The sequence below is a fragment of the Peromyscus californicus genome, unplaced genomic scaffold (genome assembly GCF_007827085.1).
Source record: "Peromyscus californicus insignis strain IS unplaced genomic scaffold, ASM782708v3 Scaffold_9__1_contigs__length_137607984, whole genome shotgun sequence".
Taxonomy (NCBI): domain Eukaryota; kingdom Metazoa; phylum Chordata; class Mammalia; order Rodentia; family Cricetidae; genus Peromyscus; species Peromyscus californicus.
The window spans coordinates 92015106-92039361 of NW_026294617.1; the positions used below are offsets into that span (position 1 = coordinate 92015106).

Below are 24256 nucleotides of genomic sequence, written 5' to 3' on the forward strand. Positions count from 1 at the left end.
CATTATTGGCTGTTATGTGTAGGTTAATAAATAAAGTTGCCTGGGGGTCAGAGCTATTAGCAAGACATAGGAAAGCAGGGCAGTGGTGGTGTACTCTTGTAATCTCAGCACTTGGTAGGCAGAGCTGGGTAAGTCTCTGTGTGTTCAGGGATACAGCCATTATTGGATACACATGTCTTTAATCAATACCAATCTTGAAAAACCTGGAGGCCTATACAGACAGGCCTTGAGGAGGCAGTCATGTGGTTGGGTTTACAACCAATGGGAAGGCAGAACAGGAACTCTATATAAAGACTTTAACACAGGGGTAGCTCTGGTTTGGAGAGGTAGGACCACTGCAGGAGGAAGGGTAAGGTTTTAGCTCTTAGCTCTGACCTCTTGGCTTTCTTCTTTGCATTGGTTCTGTGTTTCTTATTTAATAAGAAGGTTGGGGAGCCGGAATCCCGTCCCGCTCCTGCGGCCTAGAGTGCGCACGAGTCGGCGGCGTCCCCCTGCAGCTGCCCAGCGTCGCCGCGGCCCAGCCGGATCCCTCGCCCGCCACCTCTCTGTCCCCGGCCGGAGTCCGGCCTCACGCCCTCATCTGGGCCAGGTCCGGCCTCCCCGCGGGGTCACGCCGCTGCCCCGGGGACGATGAATGGAGGATAAATGGTGCCCAAGGCAGACAGCGGTGCCTTCCTGCTGCTCTTCCTGCTGGTTCTCACGGTCACCGAGCCGCTGCGGCCAGGAGTCTTACGCTTACAGTGAGCTGCCAAGATGTGACCCAAGGATGCTGTGTTCAGAGGGAAAGCAAGAAGGCCTCTTTCTAGTGGAGGAGGCAGGACAGAAGGCTTCCAAGAGGAAGTGACATAACCCAGGCAAAATTCACAGAGGCGGGCTACAGAGCGTTGCTTGGTCCCAGGAGGCTTTGAAGAAGACTGAGTCCCTAGGCTGAGCCCAGGGACATTGGCATAGTCTTCAGAGGTGAATTGGCAAACCTCCCTGAGGTTGCCCAGAGTGAGGTGAAGAGAAAGGAGCCACAACCGCAAGGTGAGGACTGCTTGGGACATGGTGTCAGCAAGGCAAGCGGCACATGGCAGCCAGTGGTGCCAGATGCAGGCCACACCCATGTGGAATACCAGTAGCTGCCTCCCTTGCCTATAAGGTTCAGACATGCTGACAATTTTGCTTTGCCAAGGTCTGCTTCCAGCTCTGACTGAGGGCATCTCCTCTGGAACAGATTGAGATTGGAAGAGAATGGGATGCAGCCAAAGCTATACAGAGCTGTGGGACATTCTTGGGTTAACTAGTGGAGCCCCCTACTTCTGGGCTGAGAAATGGTGATGTGGAGCAACTAAAGGCATAGTTGAGAACTGGGTGCCAGCTGGACATGGAGGGACATATCCCTTGATGGGCAGAACTGAAAAACCAGCTGCAAAGCAATTTGGGGAGCCCAAAAGGTACTATGGGGGTCAACCTGCCTTCCGTAGTCTTCCCTCAGCCTCCTACAGGCAGGTTTGTGCAGCCAGAAGCCCTGGGGTAATGATGAAACACCTGCCTAGCCCCTAAGCTCCTGATGCAGTCGGTGCAAGCCCTCCGGTGCAAGCCCTCCGGTGCAAGAGAGGGCTCTGGTTTCCAGCCCTTCCTCTGCAGGCAGCCCTGTCCCTCTCTGCACTTCTCGGCTCCCCTCCAGAAGTTGTGTCTTCCTCACTTAGCTATCTTCCCTGGCCTCCGCCCCTCTTAAATCCTCCCAACCAGCCTCTGTCTGCTACTGCTAACTCAACCATGGCCTGAGGATACAGTCTGGGCTGGGGGCATGGGAGTGAATTTCCTTATGAGGATTTGCGGTCTAATAGGAAGCCAAGGGGAGCCCAGGACCAGGGTCTGCACCAATATAGTGATTTATTGCTTCTCTAGCCATGTTGAGTTACCAAGTTCAAAGGGGGGAGAAGAAAGTGACGAAAATAGCAGCTCATCCGGGACTGTCTTCCTTCTCTCTCTCTTCCCTTGACTTCTAGACTCAGGCTTCAAGTCATGAGCTCTGCCTCATTCCCTGCTGGCCCCCTGGGCTGCAAGAGGCTCACTAGGTATGTGTCTCTGGAGGCTGTTGGGGGTGCCCTTCCTCTGTCTCCCTGTTCAGTTCACTGTTAAGGCCCAGGGTCTCTGACTGCTTGGCCACTTGCACAACATCTTCCTGGAGTTTTGTCTCAGGTTGGGCCTCGGGCCGTGCCTCTTCCCTAGGCTCCAACTTGGTGGCAGACTTCTTATCGGCACCAGTGGGTTCAGGGGTCCATGGGGGCTCAGTGGCCCGGGAGCTTTCTCCCTCTTTGTTGATGGCTGCAGAGGACAGACCTCGTGCCTTGGGCTGCACCCAGCAGTGGCTGAGGATCTCATCAATGTGCAGCCGCTGGTTGACATCTGGCTGTAACATCCGGTAGATGAGGTCCTTGCACTCACCAGTCAGGTGTTTGGAGCGTGGAAAGTTGACGCGGTGCTCTTTCTGGATGCGTAGCATCTTTTTGATGTCGGAGTCGTCATAGGGCATGGAGCCACAGACCATGATGTAGAGGATCACACCCAGGCTCCAGATGTCATACACCTTGGGCTGGTAGGGGATGCCCTGCAGAACCTCGGGGGCCGCATAAGCTACTGACCCACAGAAGGTCTTGCTTAATGTCAGTCGACCACTATCATCCCGCAAACAATGCTTGGAGAAGCCGAAGTCAGACAGCTTGATGTTGAAGTCCTTGTCAAGCAGAAGGTTCTCGCACTTGAGGTCTCGGTGGACAACATGCAGATCATGGCAGTACTTGATGGCCGAGGCAAGCTGATGGAACTTCTTACGAGCATCATCCTCTTGCAGGGCTCCTCTGGTTTTGATGAATTCAAGGAGGTCACCCTGGACCCCAAGCTCCATGACAATGTAGACCTTGCCATCAGAGGTCTCAAAGATCTCATAAGTCTTGACAATAGAGCGGTGGTTTAGCATGGCCAGAATCTCAATCTCCCGAGGAAGGAATTTCTCCAGGAAGTCCGTGGGGGCTTTCTTGCGATCGATGATCTTGACCGCCACGTTGAACTTTAGGCGCTCAGAGTAAGCGGATTTGACTTTGGCATATGAGCCCTCTCCCAAGTTTATCCCCATGATGTAGCCTCGTCGCTTGAGGACGGCAGCGTCATCCATGGTGCCGGGAGTGCCCAGTGCCTCTGAGGCTGCCCTCTACATCCCTGCCAGACATGGGCCAGCAGCGTCCTCATTTACACTGTGGACAGAGAGTCCTCTGAGCTGGCCAGGCCTGCTGTCCCTGCCTCCTAAGAGGCCAAGACTCTAGCATGGAACATTCAGCACTGTCTCCGGGGGTGACTTAGTGGGTGAAGTCACAAAGGAGTAGTGCCCTGGGGGAAATGAGGCTATTACCTGAGCCACTTGGACTTGGAACCTAGAAGGTCTGCTGTAGTGGGTAACCATTCCAGCTTTGATCTGGAAGTTCCAACCCCCATTGAGACTTCGGCAACTGTCACACCTACAAGGCAGGGCCAAGGGAGGTGCCTGGAGACCCGAGATCTGGATCTGGGGGCGCTCACTCGGTTCTGGGACCCTGGATAGTGGAGGTGGACCAAGCAGAGCTCCAGAGAACACCTTCCCCAGACCCCGCGATCTACCTATCCCTTAATTTGTAAGTTACGCCATTAAATAAATCTCCTTTAAAAAAAAAAAATAAGAAGGTTGGTTGCATCTACAATTGGCCTTAGCTATTTTCACTTAAGTGTATTTCCTTCCTTGCATACCACGGACCTCTATTGGCTGCACTTGGCTTTGGCAACCTGTTTCCTGGACAGCTTCTCTCATTTCTTGGACTTCTTTGCTCATCCTTCCTACAGTGACTAACATTTGTCTAAGGAGCATCTGTAATTTTCCCTGGGAGTGTGAGGAAGAATCAAAATATTAAGATGTGCACTTTCAAGAATTCTTCTTGGAGAAACGCTACCATAGGTATCAAGCAGAACCACAGTGTTTCAGAGTTTTGAGGTAATATAGCCAAGTGGATTGCTGATAGCTGGTTCCAGAGTTTTATCCAACCATGAGATCAAATGTGAAGTTTATAGTTAGTTGACAAGATTAAAATCTTTCACAACCTAGCTCAGAGGTATCATCCTCATTTCTCTTTCTGAGCCAAGTCTACAGCTGCCTCACAGGGCTGTATTTCACTTTAGGGTTGTAGGAGATTGATCAGATATCACAAAAGGATCTCTCTCTCTCTCTCTCTCTCTCTCTCTCTCTCTCTCTCTCTCTCTCTCTCTCTCTCTCTCCCCCCTCTCTCTCTCTTGCTCTCTCTCTCTCTTTCTTCCTCTCTCTCTGCCCCCCTCTCTCTCCCTCCATCTTTCCATCTACCCCGACCTTTACTTTCTGTGATCCCAGACTGTTAAGTTACAAGGATACATTTCCTGACTTCCATTCTAGAGTTAAGACATCCCTAAATTATATAGGCTGGTTAATTTGGTAACCTCTTCCACAATTCAATGTCTCTAAGCAGTTGCCATTTTCTGTTCATTAGCACCTGTTCCCTGCTGTGGAATCATCCTCTTACACATTATAAAAATTTGCCACTTGAATTGGTTTAATAAAATGCTAACTGGTCAGTAACCAGGCAGGAAGTATAGGCAGGGGCCACCAAACCAAGGATAATTGGAAGAAGAAGGGCAGAGTCAGAATTCACCAGTTAGAGGCAGAGGGAGCAGGAGATGAACACGCCACGCTAATAACGTTACCACCACATGGAAAAGCATACATAGAAATATGGGTTAACTTAAAATGTAAGAGCTAATTAATAATATGCCTGAGCTATTGGCCAAGCATTTATAATTCATATTCAGCCTCTGAGTCAGATATTTGGGACTGGGCAGTCAGGACATGGAAACGTTCAGTTACAGTTCCCACTTTTAGGAGTTCCATAAGAGGACCAAGCTACACAACTGTAATATATATGCAGCATGCTTAGGTCTGTCCCACGCAGGCTCCCTGGTTGTCAGTTCAGTCTCTGTGAGCCCCTATAACCCCGTGTTAGTTGATTCTGTGAGTTTTCTATGGCTCTGAAAATCCTTTCTCCCACTCTTCTGCAGGATTCCCCCAAAACTCTGCCTAATGTTTGGCTGTGGGTCTTTATCTGTTTCCATCGGTTGCTGGATGAAGCATCTGTGATGAAAACTGAGCTAGGCAGATTCTGGAAGATGACCAAGAGCATCAACGATAGCCTACATTGTTTTGGGTTTCTCTTGGACCCACCAGACCTGCAACTCTCAGAGAGTTTTCATGTGCCAGGTACTGGGACTTTTGTTAGATAGTCCGTGGTTCTGTGCATTATCACCCAAGACACATAACTCCACTTAAACTAACCAAGCAGATATCAACAAATTAAACAGACCCATAGTTTAAAACAGTAATGAAAAACCTTCCAACTCCAAGATCCCAGCCCCAGATGGATTTCTTACAGACATGATTTTAGACTAGCTTTTAAACCACACTGACATTATCATTTATTGGTGCATTTTAGCATCAACACTGAAAGAGTTATTGCTACATTGTGATTGATAGATACTATGCTCATTACAGCTTTTTATGGTTCACACCTGAATTTTAATTTTTTTCTTTCCTTCTACTCTTTTTAATTGAACATTTCACATGATACATTTTTTTCATCTAAAAATGTTATTCATCTTTCTAATACATTGCCTTACACTTAGAAACATGTCTTAACAACTACTCCCACTTAGTTTTAAAATAATCCTTTTGTACTTTATGGCATCTGGTAACAAAGATTCTAATTTCTTCTGACTATCACCTATATTATAGGAGTTACATTTTTTTCTCTTAAAAAATGGTATTCGTGGGCTGGAGAGATGGCTCAGAGGTTAAGAGCACTGACTGCTCTTCCAGAGGTCCTGAGTTCAATTCCCAGCAACCACATGGTGGCTCACAACCATCTGTAGTGAGATCTGGTGCCCTCTTCTGGCCTGCAAGGATACATGCAGGCAGAACATTGTATACACAATAAATAAATCTTAAAAAAAAAAAAAAAGTTAAAAAAAATGGTATTCGTGTGTGTGGGTTTGTATATGCATGCACACGCATGTACGTGTGCACTTGCACATGGACATGTGTGTGTATGCTGGTGAGGACACAAGTGCAGCAGTCAAAGGGAAACTTTCTGTAACCAATGTTTTCCTTCTGCTTTTATGTGGGTTCTGGGGTTGGAACTCGTGTGACCAAGTGGTGCAGTCTTTACTCAATAAGCCACCTCCGGACCCAATGCTTTCAATATGTGGAAATGCATTGCATGTGTATAAACACAAATAAGTTGTTTTTATTTCAAACATTACTATACTTTAGGTCAATGAAAACTAAGAAAAACCTTTTTAAATGATCCATTCCCCTAGTTCTTCCTTTATACAGGATAACTCCATGACCTATGTTGGTTCATGATTTTCTCTCTGAGTTAATCCTTTTCATGTTTTTTGCCAGGCACAATTGATTTCAGCACATTTCTCAATGTTTTTCTGGAAGGAATTTCTCACTTTCCATTGCTTTTATGAGATTCTTTCACAACAATGTCAATTCTAGACTTTTTTAAAATTTAATGTTTGGTTTTATAATCAAAAGTTCCACCCTTCACTCTCATTTTCAATGGGTGGATTCTGAGAAATTAAAAATAATTCTTACCTTAGGTCCTTCTGAAAGATGATTTTTCACTTTTTACCTCTTTTGGTTTTTTTTTTTCCTTTAATTTTGGTCTCTTGAAAGTGACATGTCCGTCTGTTGTTTTGATTTTCTTTTTATCTTGCTTGGTCATCTCCAAGCTTCTTGGTTCTGTGTGGTAGTCCCACATTAATTTGATAACATTCATAGCAATTAATGATTTGTCTGTTCCCTCTGAAAACATTTGTATTTATTCTTTTCCATAATTTTCCCTTTATACATATTTACCTCATTAGAAGTTGTTCCACAGTCCTGAATAGTATTCTTTGGAAATTGTGTTTTATTTTCCCTTGAAAATTTCTTATGCCATAGGAGATGGTATAATAATAATATATTATTGCTAATTCTTACCAATTTTTCACCAAATTATACATATAGCTGAATCAAATTATGTTCATATGTATCTAGCATTTTCATATTTGTTCTATATCTATATTGGGTGACCATATAGGCAGTCGTTCTCGTTCTCACACTCCCTCTCCCTCCCCTCCAACTCTTTGTCACCACCTACCCAGTGTGCTTCATTTTTGATAGATTTCATTTTCCAGTGCCTCCTGCATGGGAAGGCCTATCAGGAAGGTAGACCTAGCTAGTCTGTTGTAGGTGTGAGTTTTATATAATCAAGACATCACTATTGACTACTTCTCTTCCACCAACTTTGAACTTGTGTTGATGACTCTTCGGTTTTAGAGGTTGTTCTTAAGTGAACTGAGCAAACTTTAGGCTATCATTCATCCTCCTCTTGTGAGGTCTCCCAGATGCCTTCTGTGTCACACAGCCTGTTCTCCCACGCAATCTGTGTACCCACTGTTCTTCCATTGGCTTAATTATTGATGCTTTATACAAAGCTCATCTGCTAGTTTCCTTTTTTAACTATTAAATTGCTTTAATTTCTCTGAATAAAAATCAGTCCCATCCATGGTCAGGCAGTGATGGGGCACACCTTTAATTCCAGCCCTTGGGAGGCAGAGGCAGGTGGATCTCTGTGAGTTTGAGGCCAGCCTGGTCTACAGAGTGAGTTTCAGGACAGGTTCCAAAGCTACATAGATAAACCTGGTCTTGGAAAAAAAAAATCAAACCCATCTTAAAACTATGCTGCTCTTCTTTTTTTTTTTATTACTTTTCCTTGATCAACATAAATTTTTCATTACTTAAAATTACAGCTTAGACCGGGCTTGGTTTTGATGAATTACAGCAGTTTATTCGGGTGCAAATTGTGACATCTAGCATTGTTCTAATATTAACTAAATGCAAATTTAAATCCTTTTAATTTCTTTTCTGAGTCTAGGAGAGCTTCTAGTTCTATTTATTTCCTCCTGCACTCAGTCTTTTTGGTATTGGAATTACAGGCCTGCATATATCACCACTGTAAGTTCAAAATTCTTAATGGACAGGGTATTATTGTGTCTTTTATTGAATTTGACCTGTCCTTGGGATATAATTTTCAGTTGCGGCTGATGCAGGCTGTAATTATAAAGACATATATTCAGCTCAAAAAGCAGCATCTAAGAAATCAGCAGACTTTAGTTCAGGACAAATAAAAAAGTACAGCAGGTCCTTGAATGGAACAAGAAATTCCATTTTCTTACTTTTAGCTATAATGAACACTCCACTAAAAGGATTTTGACTCATGAAAATGTTCTATTACAAAATACCAAGAAAGAAACAGAGCATTCCAGACACACACATTAGTTTTTCTAATTGGAAAAATAGGGATGCAAGTTTGTGTGTTCAAAAAGGTAGACAAATCAAGATCACAAGAGTCCTTCCTTTAAACGAAGTTGAAACCTTGAGTTTTACCTCTATGAAAGAGAAAAACTGATATTCACCATATTTTATTTTTTATAGAAAACATTAAAAAGATGAGGTATATTTTAATCTTTTATCAAAGAAAATAATACTAGGTTCTAGGTACAAGAAGAGTCATGGTCATGGAGAGCAGAGGAATGTCAGTGATCTAAATTTCAGTAGTTTTTTTTTTTTTAACTCTGTCCTCCTCAAACTTCTCTAATAACTTTCCAATGAGTTATTAAAATGTGTACCTTTCCATTTTGCCTATTCACCGTAGATCCCCAAACTTACTGGTATAAATAAAATGATCTTCACATCATAGAAACAACAAAACGTCTATACAAGAAGCAAAGATGGGGCCACCTAACAAATTCTGTCATCATTCGTCCATCACCCACACTTAAGTGAAAAATCCATTATGAGACCTATTTGACTAGAAGTCTATTGTATGTGTCTTCTCTCTTCTACCAGGAGCACTGCACACCCATAGAAGAGGTTCGAAACCTCATTAGTATTAGTATTCCAGTGAGACTGTTATCAATCAGTGACACAGAGACTGCCCCTTACTCAGAAACAATCTAAAAGGAGAAAAGTGGGCCAGAACACAGTCTTCAGTGTCAAAAGAAAAGATCTTTTCTTGAGAATCTTTTTCCTGGAAGATCTTCTAGTTCTCCTGTATCCTGGCTTTCACCCTGAAGCAACCAACAGTAGAGCCAATAAAACAGGGAATAAAATAGGAAGAGGAGCTTCAGTCTCTCACAGCACCGATGTAAATTGCAGAGTCAGACCCATCTTGAGAATGACAGAGATTCTTCTAAAGGAATGAGAGGAAAGGGATCAGTATAGAATGTGAAAACCTAAAATTGAAGACCAAATCAGACACTCTTGAAAAGCTTCCTGTTCATCCTGTGATATATCTGTAGAACATTTTTCAGCTTCTGTCTACGCTTATAAATCATCTGCAAGCAATACAATTTATTTCTTTCCTTCCCAATTCTTATATGCTTGAACTTCTTTTATGCTTTAGCTAGCCAGTCACACACTACTACTTGCTGTGGAATATGGTTCTGTATGCTGTGAATATGTGTTGCTCTGATTGGTTGATAAATAAAATGCTGATTGGCCAGTAGCCAGGCAGGAAGTATAGGCAGGATAAGCAGACAAAGAGAATTCTGGGAAGAGGAAGGCTGAGTCAGGAGACGCCAGCCCGCCTTCCAGGGAGCAGCATGTAATGGCACACAGGTAAAGCCATGGAAAATGTGGCGATATATAGATTAATGGAAATTGGCTGAGTTTAAGTGTAAGAGCTAGTCAGTAATAAGCCTGAGCTATTGGCTGAGCAGTTTTAATTATTATAAGCTTCTGTGTGTTTACTTGGGTCTGAGCAGCTGTGGACCAGGCGGACACAGGAAAACTTCAGTTACAACTACTGACAACTACAGTGTCAGCTGCATTGTTACATTTTCCAAACTCAGGAAAAGTTCAACAGTAATTTCTCCAGAATCTAATATTTTTACAAATGTGTTGTCAAAATTTTCTTTTCAAATTAAGGAAATTTTAGTGTCATAAAAAAAATCTTGATCAAAGCATGTGTGCTGAATTTTAACAAATGTATTTTTATATCACTTGATAAACATATGGATATTACACATACACATACAATTTTCTAATATGTATTATACTGAATATACAATATATAAATTCTTCAGTCTTAAATATAAATATTCATATGTTTCCAGCCATTATCTACAATGTGAAGTAAAAATCTGTATATAAATTTACAAATATCAATAAATTACGTAAAATCAAGTAATATCTTGTGTCTCATTGTTGGCCAGTAAGTTTTCCTTGTTTTAATGATTTGGTGGGGTTTGGAAGGAAGTGTGTGTGTGTGTGTGTGTGTGTGTGTGTGTGTGTGTGTGTGTGTGGTGAGTGTGTTATGCATGTATGTATGTCCTCATTTTCTTTTATTTTCATACAATATATTTTGATCATGTTTTTGCCTCCCTCCCCTCCCCCACATCCTACCCACCTTCTTACCCTCCTAACTCCATGTTCCCTCTTTTTCTCTCTGTCTCAAACCACCCACTCAAAAACAAAATAAAAATCCAGACTAAGCCGGGCGGTGGTGGCGCACGCCTTTAATCCCAGCACTCGGGAGGCAGAGCCAGGCGGATCTCTGTGAGTTCGAGGCCAGCCTGGACTACCAAGTGAGTTCCAGGAAAGGCGCAAAGCTACACAGAGAAACCCTGTCTCGAAAAACCAAAAAAAAAAAAAAAAAAAAAAAATCCAGACTAAACAAAACCACAACAACCAATGAGACAAAAAAAAAAAATTCCCAAGCAAAACAAACCAAACCCCAAAGTCACCCCTCCAGCTCCCCCTACATAAAATAAAGCATGGAGTTTGCTGTGGCAATTTAAAACCTGGGCCAATATAACACCTATACCTTTGTAAGTAATGTGTTAAATGTTAGCATGGTTACTGGTTTTCAGGTAAGCAAAGAAATACTTTAGAATAATGACAATTTACCTTAGGAGCATTAAGCTGATGGAGCTTATGTTTCCTACACAGATGTCTTGGAATTCCTGCAATTATCTTAGATTGTAAATGGAATTATGTGCTCATTATACCTCTATATTCACATATTGAAGTACAAACTCCCACTGTATGAGGGAATGTGAAGATCTTTAAAGAGGTGTTTGAGTTAAATGGGGCTCTACCTAACAGCAATGCTGGGCAAAGCAGTTATATTATCCTTATACATTAGCTTGAAGCTCATTTATAACTCTGCAAATATTTTTTAAACGTTACAAGTCCTTTTGTTCTGTTCCATTTTGTTTTGTTTTTAAGGATAAACTTTCTTTTTAAGGACATTTTAGTGAAGTGATTACAGGTCTAGGATTGTTTGACAGAGAAGTTTGATTATATTTTTATGTTTACAGTGTTTCTGTTGTTTTTATAAGTCTTTTCTATTTTAAATTTAGAGGACAATGTTGAAATTTATGTTTTTCATGTATAAAATTTATGTTTCATAACAAAGATTTTAGTTATATATACATATATATATGTATATATATATATATATATATATATAGAGAGAGAGAGAGAGAGAGAGGGAGAGAGAGAGAGGGAGGGAGAGAGATATCATAGACAGATCAATAAATATCAGGTATCTTCCTCTATCCAAAAAAAAAAAAATATATATATATATATATATATATATATATATATATATATATATATATATATATATATATAGAGAGAGAGAGAGAGAGAATCAGTTCTTCTTTCCTGAGAGTTTTCCTGTTTATTCCTGTAAGCTACATGGAATATAACTGATTTGGTATTAATGTCATTTTTTCAGACAATCTCTGCATGAACTTTGTCATCCTGGCTACCTTATTTTGTGAATTATTTTCTTTCTTTAAACATCCTTTTCTACCCAAACACAGTGGAAAGTTTATTTGTAGTTGCATGACTTAGTTTGATTCAGAATGTTCAAAAGTTCCCCACCTTTAAAGATATTTTAACCCATTTTATCTAGATTTCCTTACCTTATTTGAATAGCATGTTTTAAAAGACATTATACTTGTAATTGCAGTAGAATTGAAAGCTTGGGCTAGCAAGAGGTCTCATTGGTAATCCACTTAGCCAGACAAGCTGAGTTTCATCTCTCCATATCCACATGGTAGAAGTAGAGAACTGATTCCTATGAGTCTCCTCTGACCCCTACCATGTGCCATCACACACAAATAATAATAATCATAATAAAAAAAGAGAATATTTAAACAATGTTTGATATTTATTGCTTATAATCAAGTGTAATATTTTTTTAAAAGTAGTACACTAATAATATAAATGTATGTTTTATTCTTCATGTATTTATTTAAAGACTACTAAATCAACAGAATTTATGACAATTGTAGTACATGATAAGTAATTCCAAACACCTTGTTAACATCTAGAGGAGAAACAGTGCCTAGCCTACTTTTAGAATACATTTATTGAGGAAGTTTTGTGGTACGTAATAATTCAATAATTCAACATACTGTTCTAAATAAGTTAACTCTGTATTGGATTCTCACTTAAGGCTCCAACGCAATGTTTTCAATATTTTGAAGCTACATGGAGGGGCTAGAGAGATAGATCAGTCGTTAAGAGCATTTGAGGCTCTTACAGATGATGTGCAGTCGCTTGCCAGCACATATATGGCTGCTCACAACCATCTGTAATTCCAGTTTCAGGAAATCTGATGTTCTATTTTTTTTCTTTTTACCTGCATGGACACCAAGCGTGGACATGGTTCTCAAACATGCATTAAGGCAAAACATCAACACACATAAATATAAATAGATAATTATTTTGTATAAAGAAAATACACTTATTTAGACCTTTATGAATCATACTTTCATCTATCAGCATACCCAAAATAAATAAATAAATAAATAAATAAATAAATAAATAAATAAATAAATCTGCTAAGTTCCAACTATTACCAAGAACATTTTTCATCAAGGAGTACACCAAAGCTTAATTTATAACCAATTTCTTGGCAAAACACCCCAGAGCCTAATAAATCTTTACAGTCCTATTTTCAGTAATCATTATCATACTTCAATATATTAATACTGCATTAAGGGAAATATGATCTTTTTCCATTTCACTCTGAGATCTTCATAATTGAATTGGAGGGTTTTTTCATCACTTTTTCTTCTCCTACGGTTCTACTTCACAATTTCTTATTCATAGAGTTTGATTACCACATTCGGTTAATATTTAGCACAAAGATCTTTGAAAGACATATGAAAATTCTTCTGAAATATTATGATTAAGCAGATAATGGCAATACTTTTACATCTTATTAGTATTAAAAAGAAAATGTGATTAAAGGCTATAGTCATTTACTAATTATACTTAATTTACTCCAATAAAATAATTAATATTCATAACATAAAAAACTAATCATGTATATAAAACTATGAGGCATATATCAAAATAAATAAACTTAGCATAGTATTTTTTCTAGAAAATTCTTTCTAACCTTTAAGAAACTTGATGAAGTCAGAGTGTGTAATTGTGGAAACATTTCATGTGTTCACTGGCTAGTAATACAGTTTGTTCTTTATAGGAATAAAATTTCTTCAACAAGGAAGTTGTTATGGTATTAATTATAATGTATACTATTGATTTGTAGATCATTATCCAGAATCAAATCCTAGTCAACTGTAAGGAACTTTGCAACCAGCCATAAAAATAAGCCAAGTGCTCACCACGGTTTCTGAACACAGTATCTTCCTGTGACATTATAGTTCCCATTGTGGGGATTTGTTACATATGGCCGATGAGCTGTCCCACAGTCTTCTCTTCACAGTATGTTGATTTTTGACTGGTATGGTAAGATGTTCAGCTGTACAGTTTTTGATGTAATCTCTGTGGAAAAGCACATGCCACTTCTTAAGTGAAATAATACCTAAGATATAAATATATATAATTTAAGTATTAAAGAGAAAGAAAATGCTTTATGCAACATTTATGATGAGAATTTAAGAGACATGCTCCTTCCATTTGTGAAGCTTATTGACTTCAGTCATGAAGATGATGGTTATAATGCCATAATTCTGCATCAAAATTAAAAATAGCATATACTAATATTTCTGAAGTTAGGTTGAAAATTGTCAACTCACTATAATTGCTTCTTCTAAACTTAAATCGGTCACAGACTAACACAATGCCAGCACTAAGTGTAGAATATTTATTTGGTTATTGGTAAATAAAATTAAATTATTCTCCTTTAATATCTTATTATTTATATATTGGAAAATAATTTCAGAAAATTCTAAGATTAAGGTGTGAGAAATGGCCATCACTATGTATCATGGGAATAAAATCCTTTCTAATAATTTTGACATCATATATGATATGTTTGAGACATGAAACATCTCCTAAAGGCTCATACTCATGTACATAATGATTGGTGACCAATGAAATATTCAAAAGGGACACTTTTGGGAAGTGACTGGATTATGAGAACTCTATCTGACCAATGAATTAATCCCTTTAAGGACTCATAATTTGAAGGTGGTATTAGCCGATAGACACCAGGATGTGGAGGCTAGGTGAGAAAAATAGACTGCTGGGCACGTGTTGTTAAAGGTAATATGTTGTCTCTGTTCATTTTTTCACTCTACACTGGCAATCAATAGCCACGAAATGAGCAACTTTGTCCACCCCAAGCTCACCACCATAAGGCATTGTGAAAAACCACTGTAGTCAGAAACTGTAATCCGCAATAAATCCTGCCTCTTTTTGAATTGTTAATATCAGATGTTTTGTCACATAGAAAGTAAAATGACACAATATGTTGTTTAAATACTCAGAACTATTTCTATAACACAAAACAAATAAGAACTATATCTTATAAGACTTTTCTACCTCCAAAGCATCAATCATCTTTATTTGAATTTCTAAATGAAGTTTTACTTTTTCCTAATGTTTTAGGCTAATATAAATTGCTTGCTGTGCATAAAAAATTAGACTAGCAATATTGTTTGAATCAATATTAGAAAAAAATTAAAATAAGAAATTTATTAACTAAAAAAAAACCCTTATGTTGAAATGGAGGTTATTTCCTACCTTTAGTCCCATAATGTGTAAAGATTGAATTATTTACTACCCTAGGGCAACAGAGACAATCAATATTTGCAAAACTTTGTCATATTTACAAGCCTGACCACAGGTGATTCTTAAGACTTTTCAGTTTCATTCAGCCAATCCATTTGTCTTACTCCTTGGATTGGTATAATAAAATACCATGACTAGGGAAGTCATAAAAGAAATCAGAAATATATTTTACATAAATCTGTTGGCTAAGAAAATAAGCACACATAACCTGCAGATTCCAGATTGATGAGGCCCCACTTCCTAATTTACAGAGTTATCATTTCACTATATTCTTCTATGATGGAAGAGCAAGACATCTTATCAGAGTCTCCCTCATTAGGGTAATCAATCCATTCATGTAGGCTCCACCTTTATGTTCCACTTCTTAGAAGGAAGCTCATTAAAACTCAGGAACACAAACAAAAATTGCAGATCTCAGAAAACAAACAAAATGCATAAATTTCAGGAAGCTCCAGAAATCTGCTAGGTACATAATGCTCCTCTTTACACTTATCAAATTGGGAGAGGAGACTACCCAGCTAGCCTAGGCTGGTGCAAGTCCTCAGATGCCTATTACTTGTACAGGAAGCTTCATGGATGCAGCTTTCATCAGTAGTAGCCAGTGCTAGCACGGGCTTCCCTGGTGAGTGATTTAAATAACCCCTCACATACGTGCCAATAAATAACCCTAATAAACTTACTACTTCACTAAGAAAACTGGGTGGAATTATTTATTTGGTTTGCTCTCAGGGCCCTATGTGTTCATGTCTCTGTCATCTAATACTCGTTCCTAATGCAAGAACACCATACAAGCTGGCGGTTACAAACATCCCTCTGATAATAGTCCACTTCAATTACTGCTTTGCTTCTTTCCTCTACAAAAGTCACAGGTAGTGTCAAGAGATTTTTTTTAAGTACAAAACCAGTCATTATGGCTCTGAGCACTAGTGTTAAGACATTTAAAATGATATCATTTGTTTCCACCCTCAAAAAATGCATTCTTTCAAAATAGAAAACAAAAGTTAGAAGCTTCCCCAAACATTTGATGTTCATACCTTAGCTAGGCAACAAATAAGTGACTAAAAAAGATTTTTCTGTATCAACTTGCAATTTGAACATCAATATTATTTTCTGATATTGCTTAAACCTAAAGTTAGAAATGCTTAGAATCAAACTGGTATTATAGTTTGAAAAGCACAGTATACTAGTATTAGTCTAGCAGCGAGATATCTGCATTGAATACCATTGAAAATGTCAGAGTACGCCTGCAAAGGATTACTACAGAGACAAATCAGTTACAACGCTCACGTCCTGTAAAGTAATATACTCTCTCATAACAGCAAAGAGGACATGAGAACACAGTGAAAGAGGGGATTCTAGTTCCTCATCTCTATAGAGTAGCCTAGACATCTTGGCCTTTTCCAACCCATCTTAGTTTTAGCCTAATTATAGGAAATAGTCACATCCAGGCTACTTTAGCTAATCATTGTATGAATTATAGAGATTTTTCAGCTAAATATTCTCAAATTATGCATCTGACTAACATTTCCCAGAATTAAGCTACATGTTCAAAAGTTCTTCATCTTATAAATCAGCAGAAGGAGGGATATCCTCACAAACCCAACTGTTAAAATTCAGAATCACTTATTCTAATCATTGCACTGGAAATATGTTGCATAATTTTAAAGTCATGGAATTATTTTTTAAAAACATCCATTGTTTAAAAGCTTGCCTTAATATGAATACTTTAGAGGACAATATCCTTATAAATATTGTGTCAAATTTGTGTGTCAAAAATGTATCAAAAATCACCAAACCTGAAAGGAATACTTCACCTCAAAAATGCCCATATGTGGTTTTATGAAGTTAACATTTAAAAGATCATTTTTGTCTGCTCGAGCAGATGAATTTTATTGCTTTTCATATCATATTAATTTGGTTACACTAACATTACTCATTTATATATTAAGATCAATTTCTAGAAGAAAATACACTGTCAATTACAATAGCATGCACAGACACAGGTAAACTGAAAATTCATTGAGCGTGACTTTATAATTAACATTATTCACAACTGAATCAGAAATCTATAGAGAATATGTAACATTGTTATGATGTTATTATTGCTTTTCTTGTTTACTCAGAAAGTAGCAGAATTTCCAGAAATCCAATGAAATATGTGGGGCAGTGAAAGTTACCTTATTACTCATAGGAAAATATGAGGGTCACATGCTATCAAAGGCATTAAGCATGATATACATGTGAGATAACAATTAGCCTCATGAACTACACGAGCTAAAAACTGTTAGGCAATGTTTAAGTTGCAATAGTCTTCTGGAACAAAAGAAAATAAATTTTATATTTAGATTCTTCACAACAGAGTTAAATTAGTCTACCATGCTAAGCCTAAATGGTTTTCAAATGTTTAGGTTTAAATTACAGTAAAAATACATAAACTAGATATCTTCAGGATTTTATCTCATCTCCCATGTGTCCCAGGAATGCAACAGAAGAAATATGTCACAAAGGATTTAAGGAGAGGAACAGGAACAGGGCAGGTTAGTGGTGCTATAAAAAATGCTCAATGTATAGACTGCTGAATGAAATGGCACTTACTTTAATCTCCTTGCTTATAGCTTGATTTTGTGGCTACTCCTAAATGCAGGTAATGAAAAATGTGGCTATCTTGATGCCCAGGAAAAAATGGTTAATTGACTGACAATATGTACTTTTCATTCCTCACACCTTAAACCAAAGTGCCCTAAGGTGTCTTGTGTCTCAAATAAAGCTTAAATTGTCTCATCACGACGTGCATATAAAGTGTAAAAAAAAATATGGAAAGACCTGGTTCATATCTTTAATTTCAAATCTTGTTCCTGAAGTTCAGAGTGAAATATTATGCCTTTGCCTCTTTCATGGCTCAGAAGACGGTATGGAGACTTGGAGCTGATTTATATGTGTCTGAGCTCTCCGTGAATTTATTTACAGAGATAAATGAGAATGGAGTACAATGAAAACAGAAGCAACACAGTGAGTTGGTAAAGCAGGGAGATCCGGTAGTGATCTAGCTGCAGTAATAGAAACTTGAACTCCAAGGACCAGAACAAAAATATATAAGATGGAGTCAATGCACAAGGTGTCCTGATGGTGTAGCTGGTCCCTCAAATCATGCTAGGACACCACCTACTGTACACTCTTCCTATTTCGCATTATTAACCAAAGGACAGTATGTAAAGAGCTATTTTGAGTCCTCCAGACATTTATAATTTAAAAGGAGATGTCATAAGTTTATTGACATTTCCATTAGAACAAATTGGTAAAAATCAGTAGCAACAATCTGGCTCATGTCATAAGACTAAGCTCTTCACATTTTTAAGACACTGATTTTAGCCTTTTTTTTTTCTAAACTACATTCAAAAGTATTTTAATAAGCACAGTGTCTCATCTTCCTCTTGCAATGACTAGATAGACTGGAGGTACAATTAATCCCAAACTGTCCATTTCTGCAGTTGCTAAATACAGATGGTAAAAGGTGGTTAGCTGAAGAACAATTACCAAAGGAAATAACTTAAAAGGGAGCATGGCTCAGAAAGGAACTGCCAGGTATAAATTTGAACTGGATTCACCTGCTATCAAAGAAACTAAGAACAAGCCTGAGGATATCTTTGGAAAGCATTGACAGAGGGTTTTCAGTAGCCTCTAGGCTTGAACACAGATATTAGAAAGTAATGGAATTTTGGTCTCCAAACCACAGAACCTTCACAGAGAATCCATGTCCCTTACTCTTGGTAGAGCAATGACTTCCTTACAAATTGTATTAGCAGAATTCTCTAAAATATGCTAAATCTTTCTGAGGGGTACTGGAATATCAAATCATTCCAGGCTGAATCCAACTTTCAGATATATTAGGTTTGGCTCTTAACTATGAAATATTTCACATGAATATCCAGATTTATGGTGTACTGAGACAATTATACCTCTGAAACATTTGGTTTATATTTCCTCATGGTGATTCATGAGTTGGATGAAAACTGCGGCTGATATTTTAAATATTCACCATATTTCAATTTTGTCATGATTATCACTTTTCTATTATTTTATAAAAACATTTACATTAATCATTTCCCTTACCAAGTAGCTGCTAAATAACAGCGGAATTTGTGACCTTTCCTTTTAAAACATTATTTCTTTTATTTTTGAGATTATAATATAATTACATTTTTTACTTCTCTCAGATATTACATCCCAAAGGCAGTATTCCTTCCCTCTACTCCCCCGACTTCCTTCTCCCCACCTCCCTTCTCCCCCAGATCTACTCCTCCTCCATCTCCCTTCAGAAAAGAGCAAGTCTACCAGGGATATCAACTGAACACAGCATAACAAGTTACAATAAGACTAGGCACAAACTCCCACATCAAGACTGGACGAAGCAACCCTGTAGGAGAAAAGGGTCCCAAGATCAGGCAAAAGAGAGACGTTCCCCATTTCCACTGTTAGGGGTCCTACAAGAACAACAAGCTACACAACCATAACGTATATGCAGAGGACCTATGTCAGACCCACACAGGCTCCCTGATTGCCACTTCCATCTCTGTGAGCATCTATGAGCCCTGCCTAGTTGATTCTGTGGGCAGTGTTCTCCTGGTATCTTCAACCCCTCCGGCTCTTACAATCCTTCTTCCTTCTCTTCCACAGGGCTCCCCAAGCTTCATCTAATGTTTTGCTGTGGGTCTCTGCATGTGTTCCTATAAGTTGCCAGATGAAGCCTCTTCGATGACATTTGGACTATTATTTCATTTCCCCCTTCCCTTTCCTCCCTCCAAAGTCCCATATACCTTTCCTTACTCTCTTTCAGGATCCCCATGTTTAGTCTGTTGCTAAAGGTGAACACTACTTCATAGTTGATATAACTTTGGTTCATTCATCCTAAAATAGCAAAGACTTCACCATGCAGATAAAAAATGAGAGTAGGTCACATGTTAATGCTTTACTGGACAGTTACTCCATAATGTCTGGATACTCCCATGTCATAGCTTTGGGAGACCCCTTGAAATTTTAGAATAATCACTTGGTAATAAGTAAAGTTTGGAGAGAAGAGTCAAATAGCATATTATGTTACTAGCGATTGAGTTCCATTACAAAGCAAAGCACACATTACACAAACTACATTGGTCAATGCAATAAATTGAATGACAGAAAGATTAAAATTGAAATGTATGACATCATTTGAGAACCTCATTGCTCTTCCTATATGTCATCTCTTAGCAATGAGAAGTGCCCAGGTGCTTCCTGCCTAGGTTGGCAGATGTCTTAGTGTTCTATTGCTGTGAAGAGACACAGTGACCAGGGCATCTCTTATAAAGGAGAGCATTTAACTGTGGACTTGCCAACAGTTTCAGAGGCTCAGTCCACTGTAATCAGGGGAGGGGAGCACACAGGAAGGCATAGTGCTGGAGAAGTAGCTGATACTTTTCCATTCTTACCATCAGCCTGCAGGTAAAGAGAGGAGACTGGGCCTGGCTTGGGCTTTTGAAACCTCAAAGCACATCCTCAGTAACATACATCCTTCAACAGGGCCACAACACATAATCTGTGCTTGAAAGCTCATCAGCAGCAGGGCACTAAGCATGAAAATACATGAGCCTATGGCGGTGCATTCTCATTCTAACCACCACAGAGGATCTAGGCTCCACAGTTAAAAAAAAAAAAAAAAACATGAGGACAGATGGAGAACTCATCCTTTCTAGTTTTTATTGGCTCACAAACTGCAAAGTATTTAAAGAATTCTACTTTATTTGTTTATTCATTTAGTTAGCTACTTATTTGTTTCTATTTTGTTATTGTTGTTTTGCTTTTTGATGTTTGTTTGTTTTTTAATACAGAATCTCTTGTAGCCCAGTCTGGCTTTGAACTTACAATGTAACCAAAGAAGACTTGGAATGCCATATTCTCCTGCCCACTACCCAAGTGACAGGATTAAAGTCCTGTTACCACACTTGGCTGTCCTATGGTGGGAGATCTAACAGCTCTCTGTGAGGAACTTTGCAACAGGGAACCCACTCCTCACCATGAAAGGTACCCTGTTCTGTACCTGACCTTGTTTGGAGATTTTCTCTAGGCCAGGATGCCTGACTTATCTGTACTATGACCCTGGATGCAGTTCTCTGCAGAAGCTTTCCCCCTGCTGTCCATATGGTATCTAGACATTGTGCTAGGAACGTTATAAGACTATGCTTACACAGATGATAACTAAGACCTGTTTTAGAAACTTTATGATAGGAACTTGCTGTTCAATGCAAATTAGGTAATTCCCTAGCTACCGTTCCCAACCCTGTATATTCCCTATACTCTTAAGTAAAGTTGAGATGATTCACTGAAGTTCTTTCCTGGAGGGCTATTTCTGTTTTGCCCACAGGCTATACAAAGCTCTCTGTAGTCACTTCTGTCCCTTGTCCTCATGGACTGGTCACCAACAGGAAAAAGAGGACTGCCAAACTCCTAAAGAATTATTTTTAAAACTTACTGAAGATGAAAGAAGCAGGAATACAATCAAAACACCCATCCGTGATTTCTAAAATACAGATATAGGACCTCCACTCAAATTCTTATCAACATCATATTCAGTATGGAACACTGGAGGGAGCCATTGTGTGAGCCATTGTGCTGTAAGTACACACACATACACACACACACACACACACACACACACACACACACACACACACACACACAAACACACACACACAGGCCTTTTTAAGCTTTACTCTTCTTGAGTTTGTGTATTTTGGAGCTCTGTAATAAAAAGGGAAGTGCAGTGTTTATTTTTCATTTAATTTTTTGGATACCTTTATCTACTAAGCTTAAAAACCACACATGCCAATGGTTCTCTTCCTCCCTCCCTCCCTTCCTCCTTCTGCTTCTCTCTCTCTCTCTCTCTCTCTCTCTCTCTCTCTCTCTCTCTCTCTCTCTCTCTCTCTCTCTCTTAGTAGTGTTTGCTTCTACCCTAGGTTTCTAAGCCACCCAGTTCTGGATCCTGGTGATCCAGGCAGTGTCAAGCACGGGCTCCCTCTCTTGGCTTGGTCCTCAGGTTAGACCAGTAATTGGTTAGCCCCTCCTATAAGCCAACTTCACCCCAGCGCATCGGCATCTTGCAGGCAAGATAGGTTGTAGATTAGAAGTTTTGTGCCTTCATTGGTGTCCCAGTCCCAGGAGTGGATGCCTAGCCTATGCCACTGCTTCTCAACTTTCTTAATGCTGTGACCCTTTAATACAATTCTTTATGTTGTGGTGACCCCAACTGTAAAATTATGTTTGTGTTACTTCATGACTACAATTTTGCTACTATTGTAAATCGTTATGTAAATATTTAATATGCATAATATTTGATATGCAACTTCTGTCTGTTGCCAGTGAAAGTCTCCCAGTGGGGTCATGACCCACAAATTGAGAACCACTGTCTTATGCCTACAGTTAGAGAACTTAAAATTATATATTAGCACACAACTTTTAGAGATGTTCACCTCTTCAGCATAACTTTCTAAGTATTTATTTTCTAAGAATGTTCTGTATTTCATAAATATCTTTTCTCTATGGTATAATTTATGAAAATTCTTTAAACGTTTTGTTATAAAATAAGGTTTTGAAAACAAAAGCAGTAATATGAAGGCGGACAAGAAACCCCAAAGCTTAACCATAGTATAACCCCCAAGCTGAGAGGTATTAGAAGAACAAAATTAGGTATAGTCTATTTCAGGAGTTAAAACAGAGACTAAAAGGCCAATAACTGATCTTCATGCCAGATGATATTTACTCAATGCTTTGGCTGGGAAACTCATGAGCAGAAAATGAATCTAGAACATAGTGCAAAATTTAATGTCAAAACCTAAGCAGTGAGCAGAGCAACTATAAAATAAGCATTTAAGGATATAGATGGGTAAATATGTGTAAAATGTCCTTTCTGGCTTTCCAGCTCTGTATAAGAGCATCTTGCCTCTCTCTTCTTCCTGCTTACATAGACCATTACCAGTAACACCAGAACGACTCCCAACAACAAAATGACAATTTTAAATTGTCATCCTACTCGTTTAGGATATACTATATATTTGATATGAGTAATTAGTTAGAATAATTTTGTTTCATTCTTTCTTCTAAAAAACATTTAGTAAGCACTTACTGCACATAATATGTGCTCGATTCTTCAGATAGAATTCTGAAAAAAAATCCCATAATTTCAGAAATCTCCCCTTCATTCTAGATTTTTAATATATTTCTAAATACCCCCTCAATAGTTTCCACTTACCTTTATATACTAAATATCTTTAAAAATGTCTATTCATTAAAAAGAAAATTAAAATAAATTTAAGTGAATCAAAAGAGGTATATGCCAATGTCATATCCATATCACACCAAAATTTAAGAACAACAACAACCAAGAAGAAATGAAACTAAAATATATTCAAGAGCCAAAATGTGGATCCTTTTATTAGAACATTTATAAAAACAATCACAGACCATAAGCTACTAAATAATTTGGATAAAAGACACAATGATTAAAATGTTGAATATGGAAAATGCCACACAGCACGAAACAATTTTTTGAGAACATGAGTTACATGTAATTCATAGTTTTTAAAATGAAAATCTAAATTTCATTCATTTACATACGATAGGATCTCATGTATCCCAGGCAGGTCTTAGATTCTGTAGTAAGGTACCTTGAGCTTTGGATTCTCCACTCTACAACTCCTCAGTGCTGGAGTTGCCTGTTTTAGGCAATGCTGGGGATCTAGCTTGGTGCTCCCTGCCTGTTTTAGGTAGTGCTGAGGGTCTAGCTTGGTGCTCCCTGCCTGTTTTAGGCAGTGCTGGGGATCTAGCTTGGTGCTCCCTGCCTGTTTTAGGCAGTGCTAGGGATCTAGCTTGGGGCTTCATGCCTGTTTTAGGTAGTGCTAGGGATCTAGCTTGGGGCTTCATGCCTACTACAACAGTATTCTACCAACTGAGCTGCATCTTCATCCCTCAAATTCTATTCTGCAACATATTAGAGTTTTCTCTTGATAATAAAATTCTGCTTAG

At 38.8% G+C, this 24256-nt stretch overlaps 1 protein-coding gene across 1 annotated transcript; it reads right to left on the reverse strand.

Moving 5' to 3' along the window:
- Positions 1-723: 723 nt before the first annotated feature.
- LOC128105334 (testis-specific serine/threonine-protein kinase 1-like) lies at positions 724-3542 on the reverse strand. Its single transcript, XM_052730393.1, has one exon. The coding sequence runs from the start codon at positions 3158-3160 to the stop codon at positions 2060-2062; it is 1101 nt and encodes a 366-aa protein (XP_052586353.1). The 5' UTR covers positions 3161-3542; the 3' UTR covers positions 724-2059.
- Positions 3543-24256: the final 20714 nt, after the last annotated feature.

What these genes read in the sequence shown, in the direction of transcription:
- LOC128105334 (XM_052730393.1), bottom strand. Translation starts at nt 3,160, where the DNA reads ATGGATGACGCTGCCGTCCTCAAGCGACGAGGCTACATCATGGGGATA.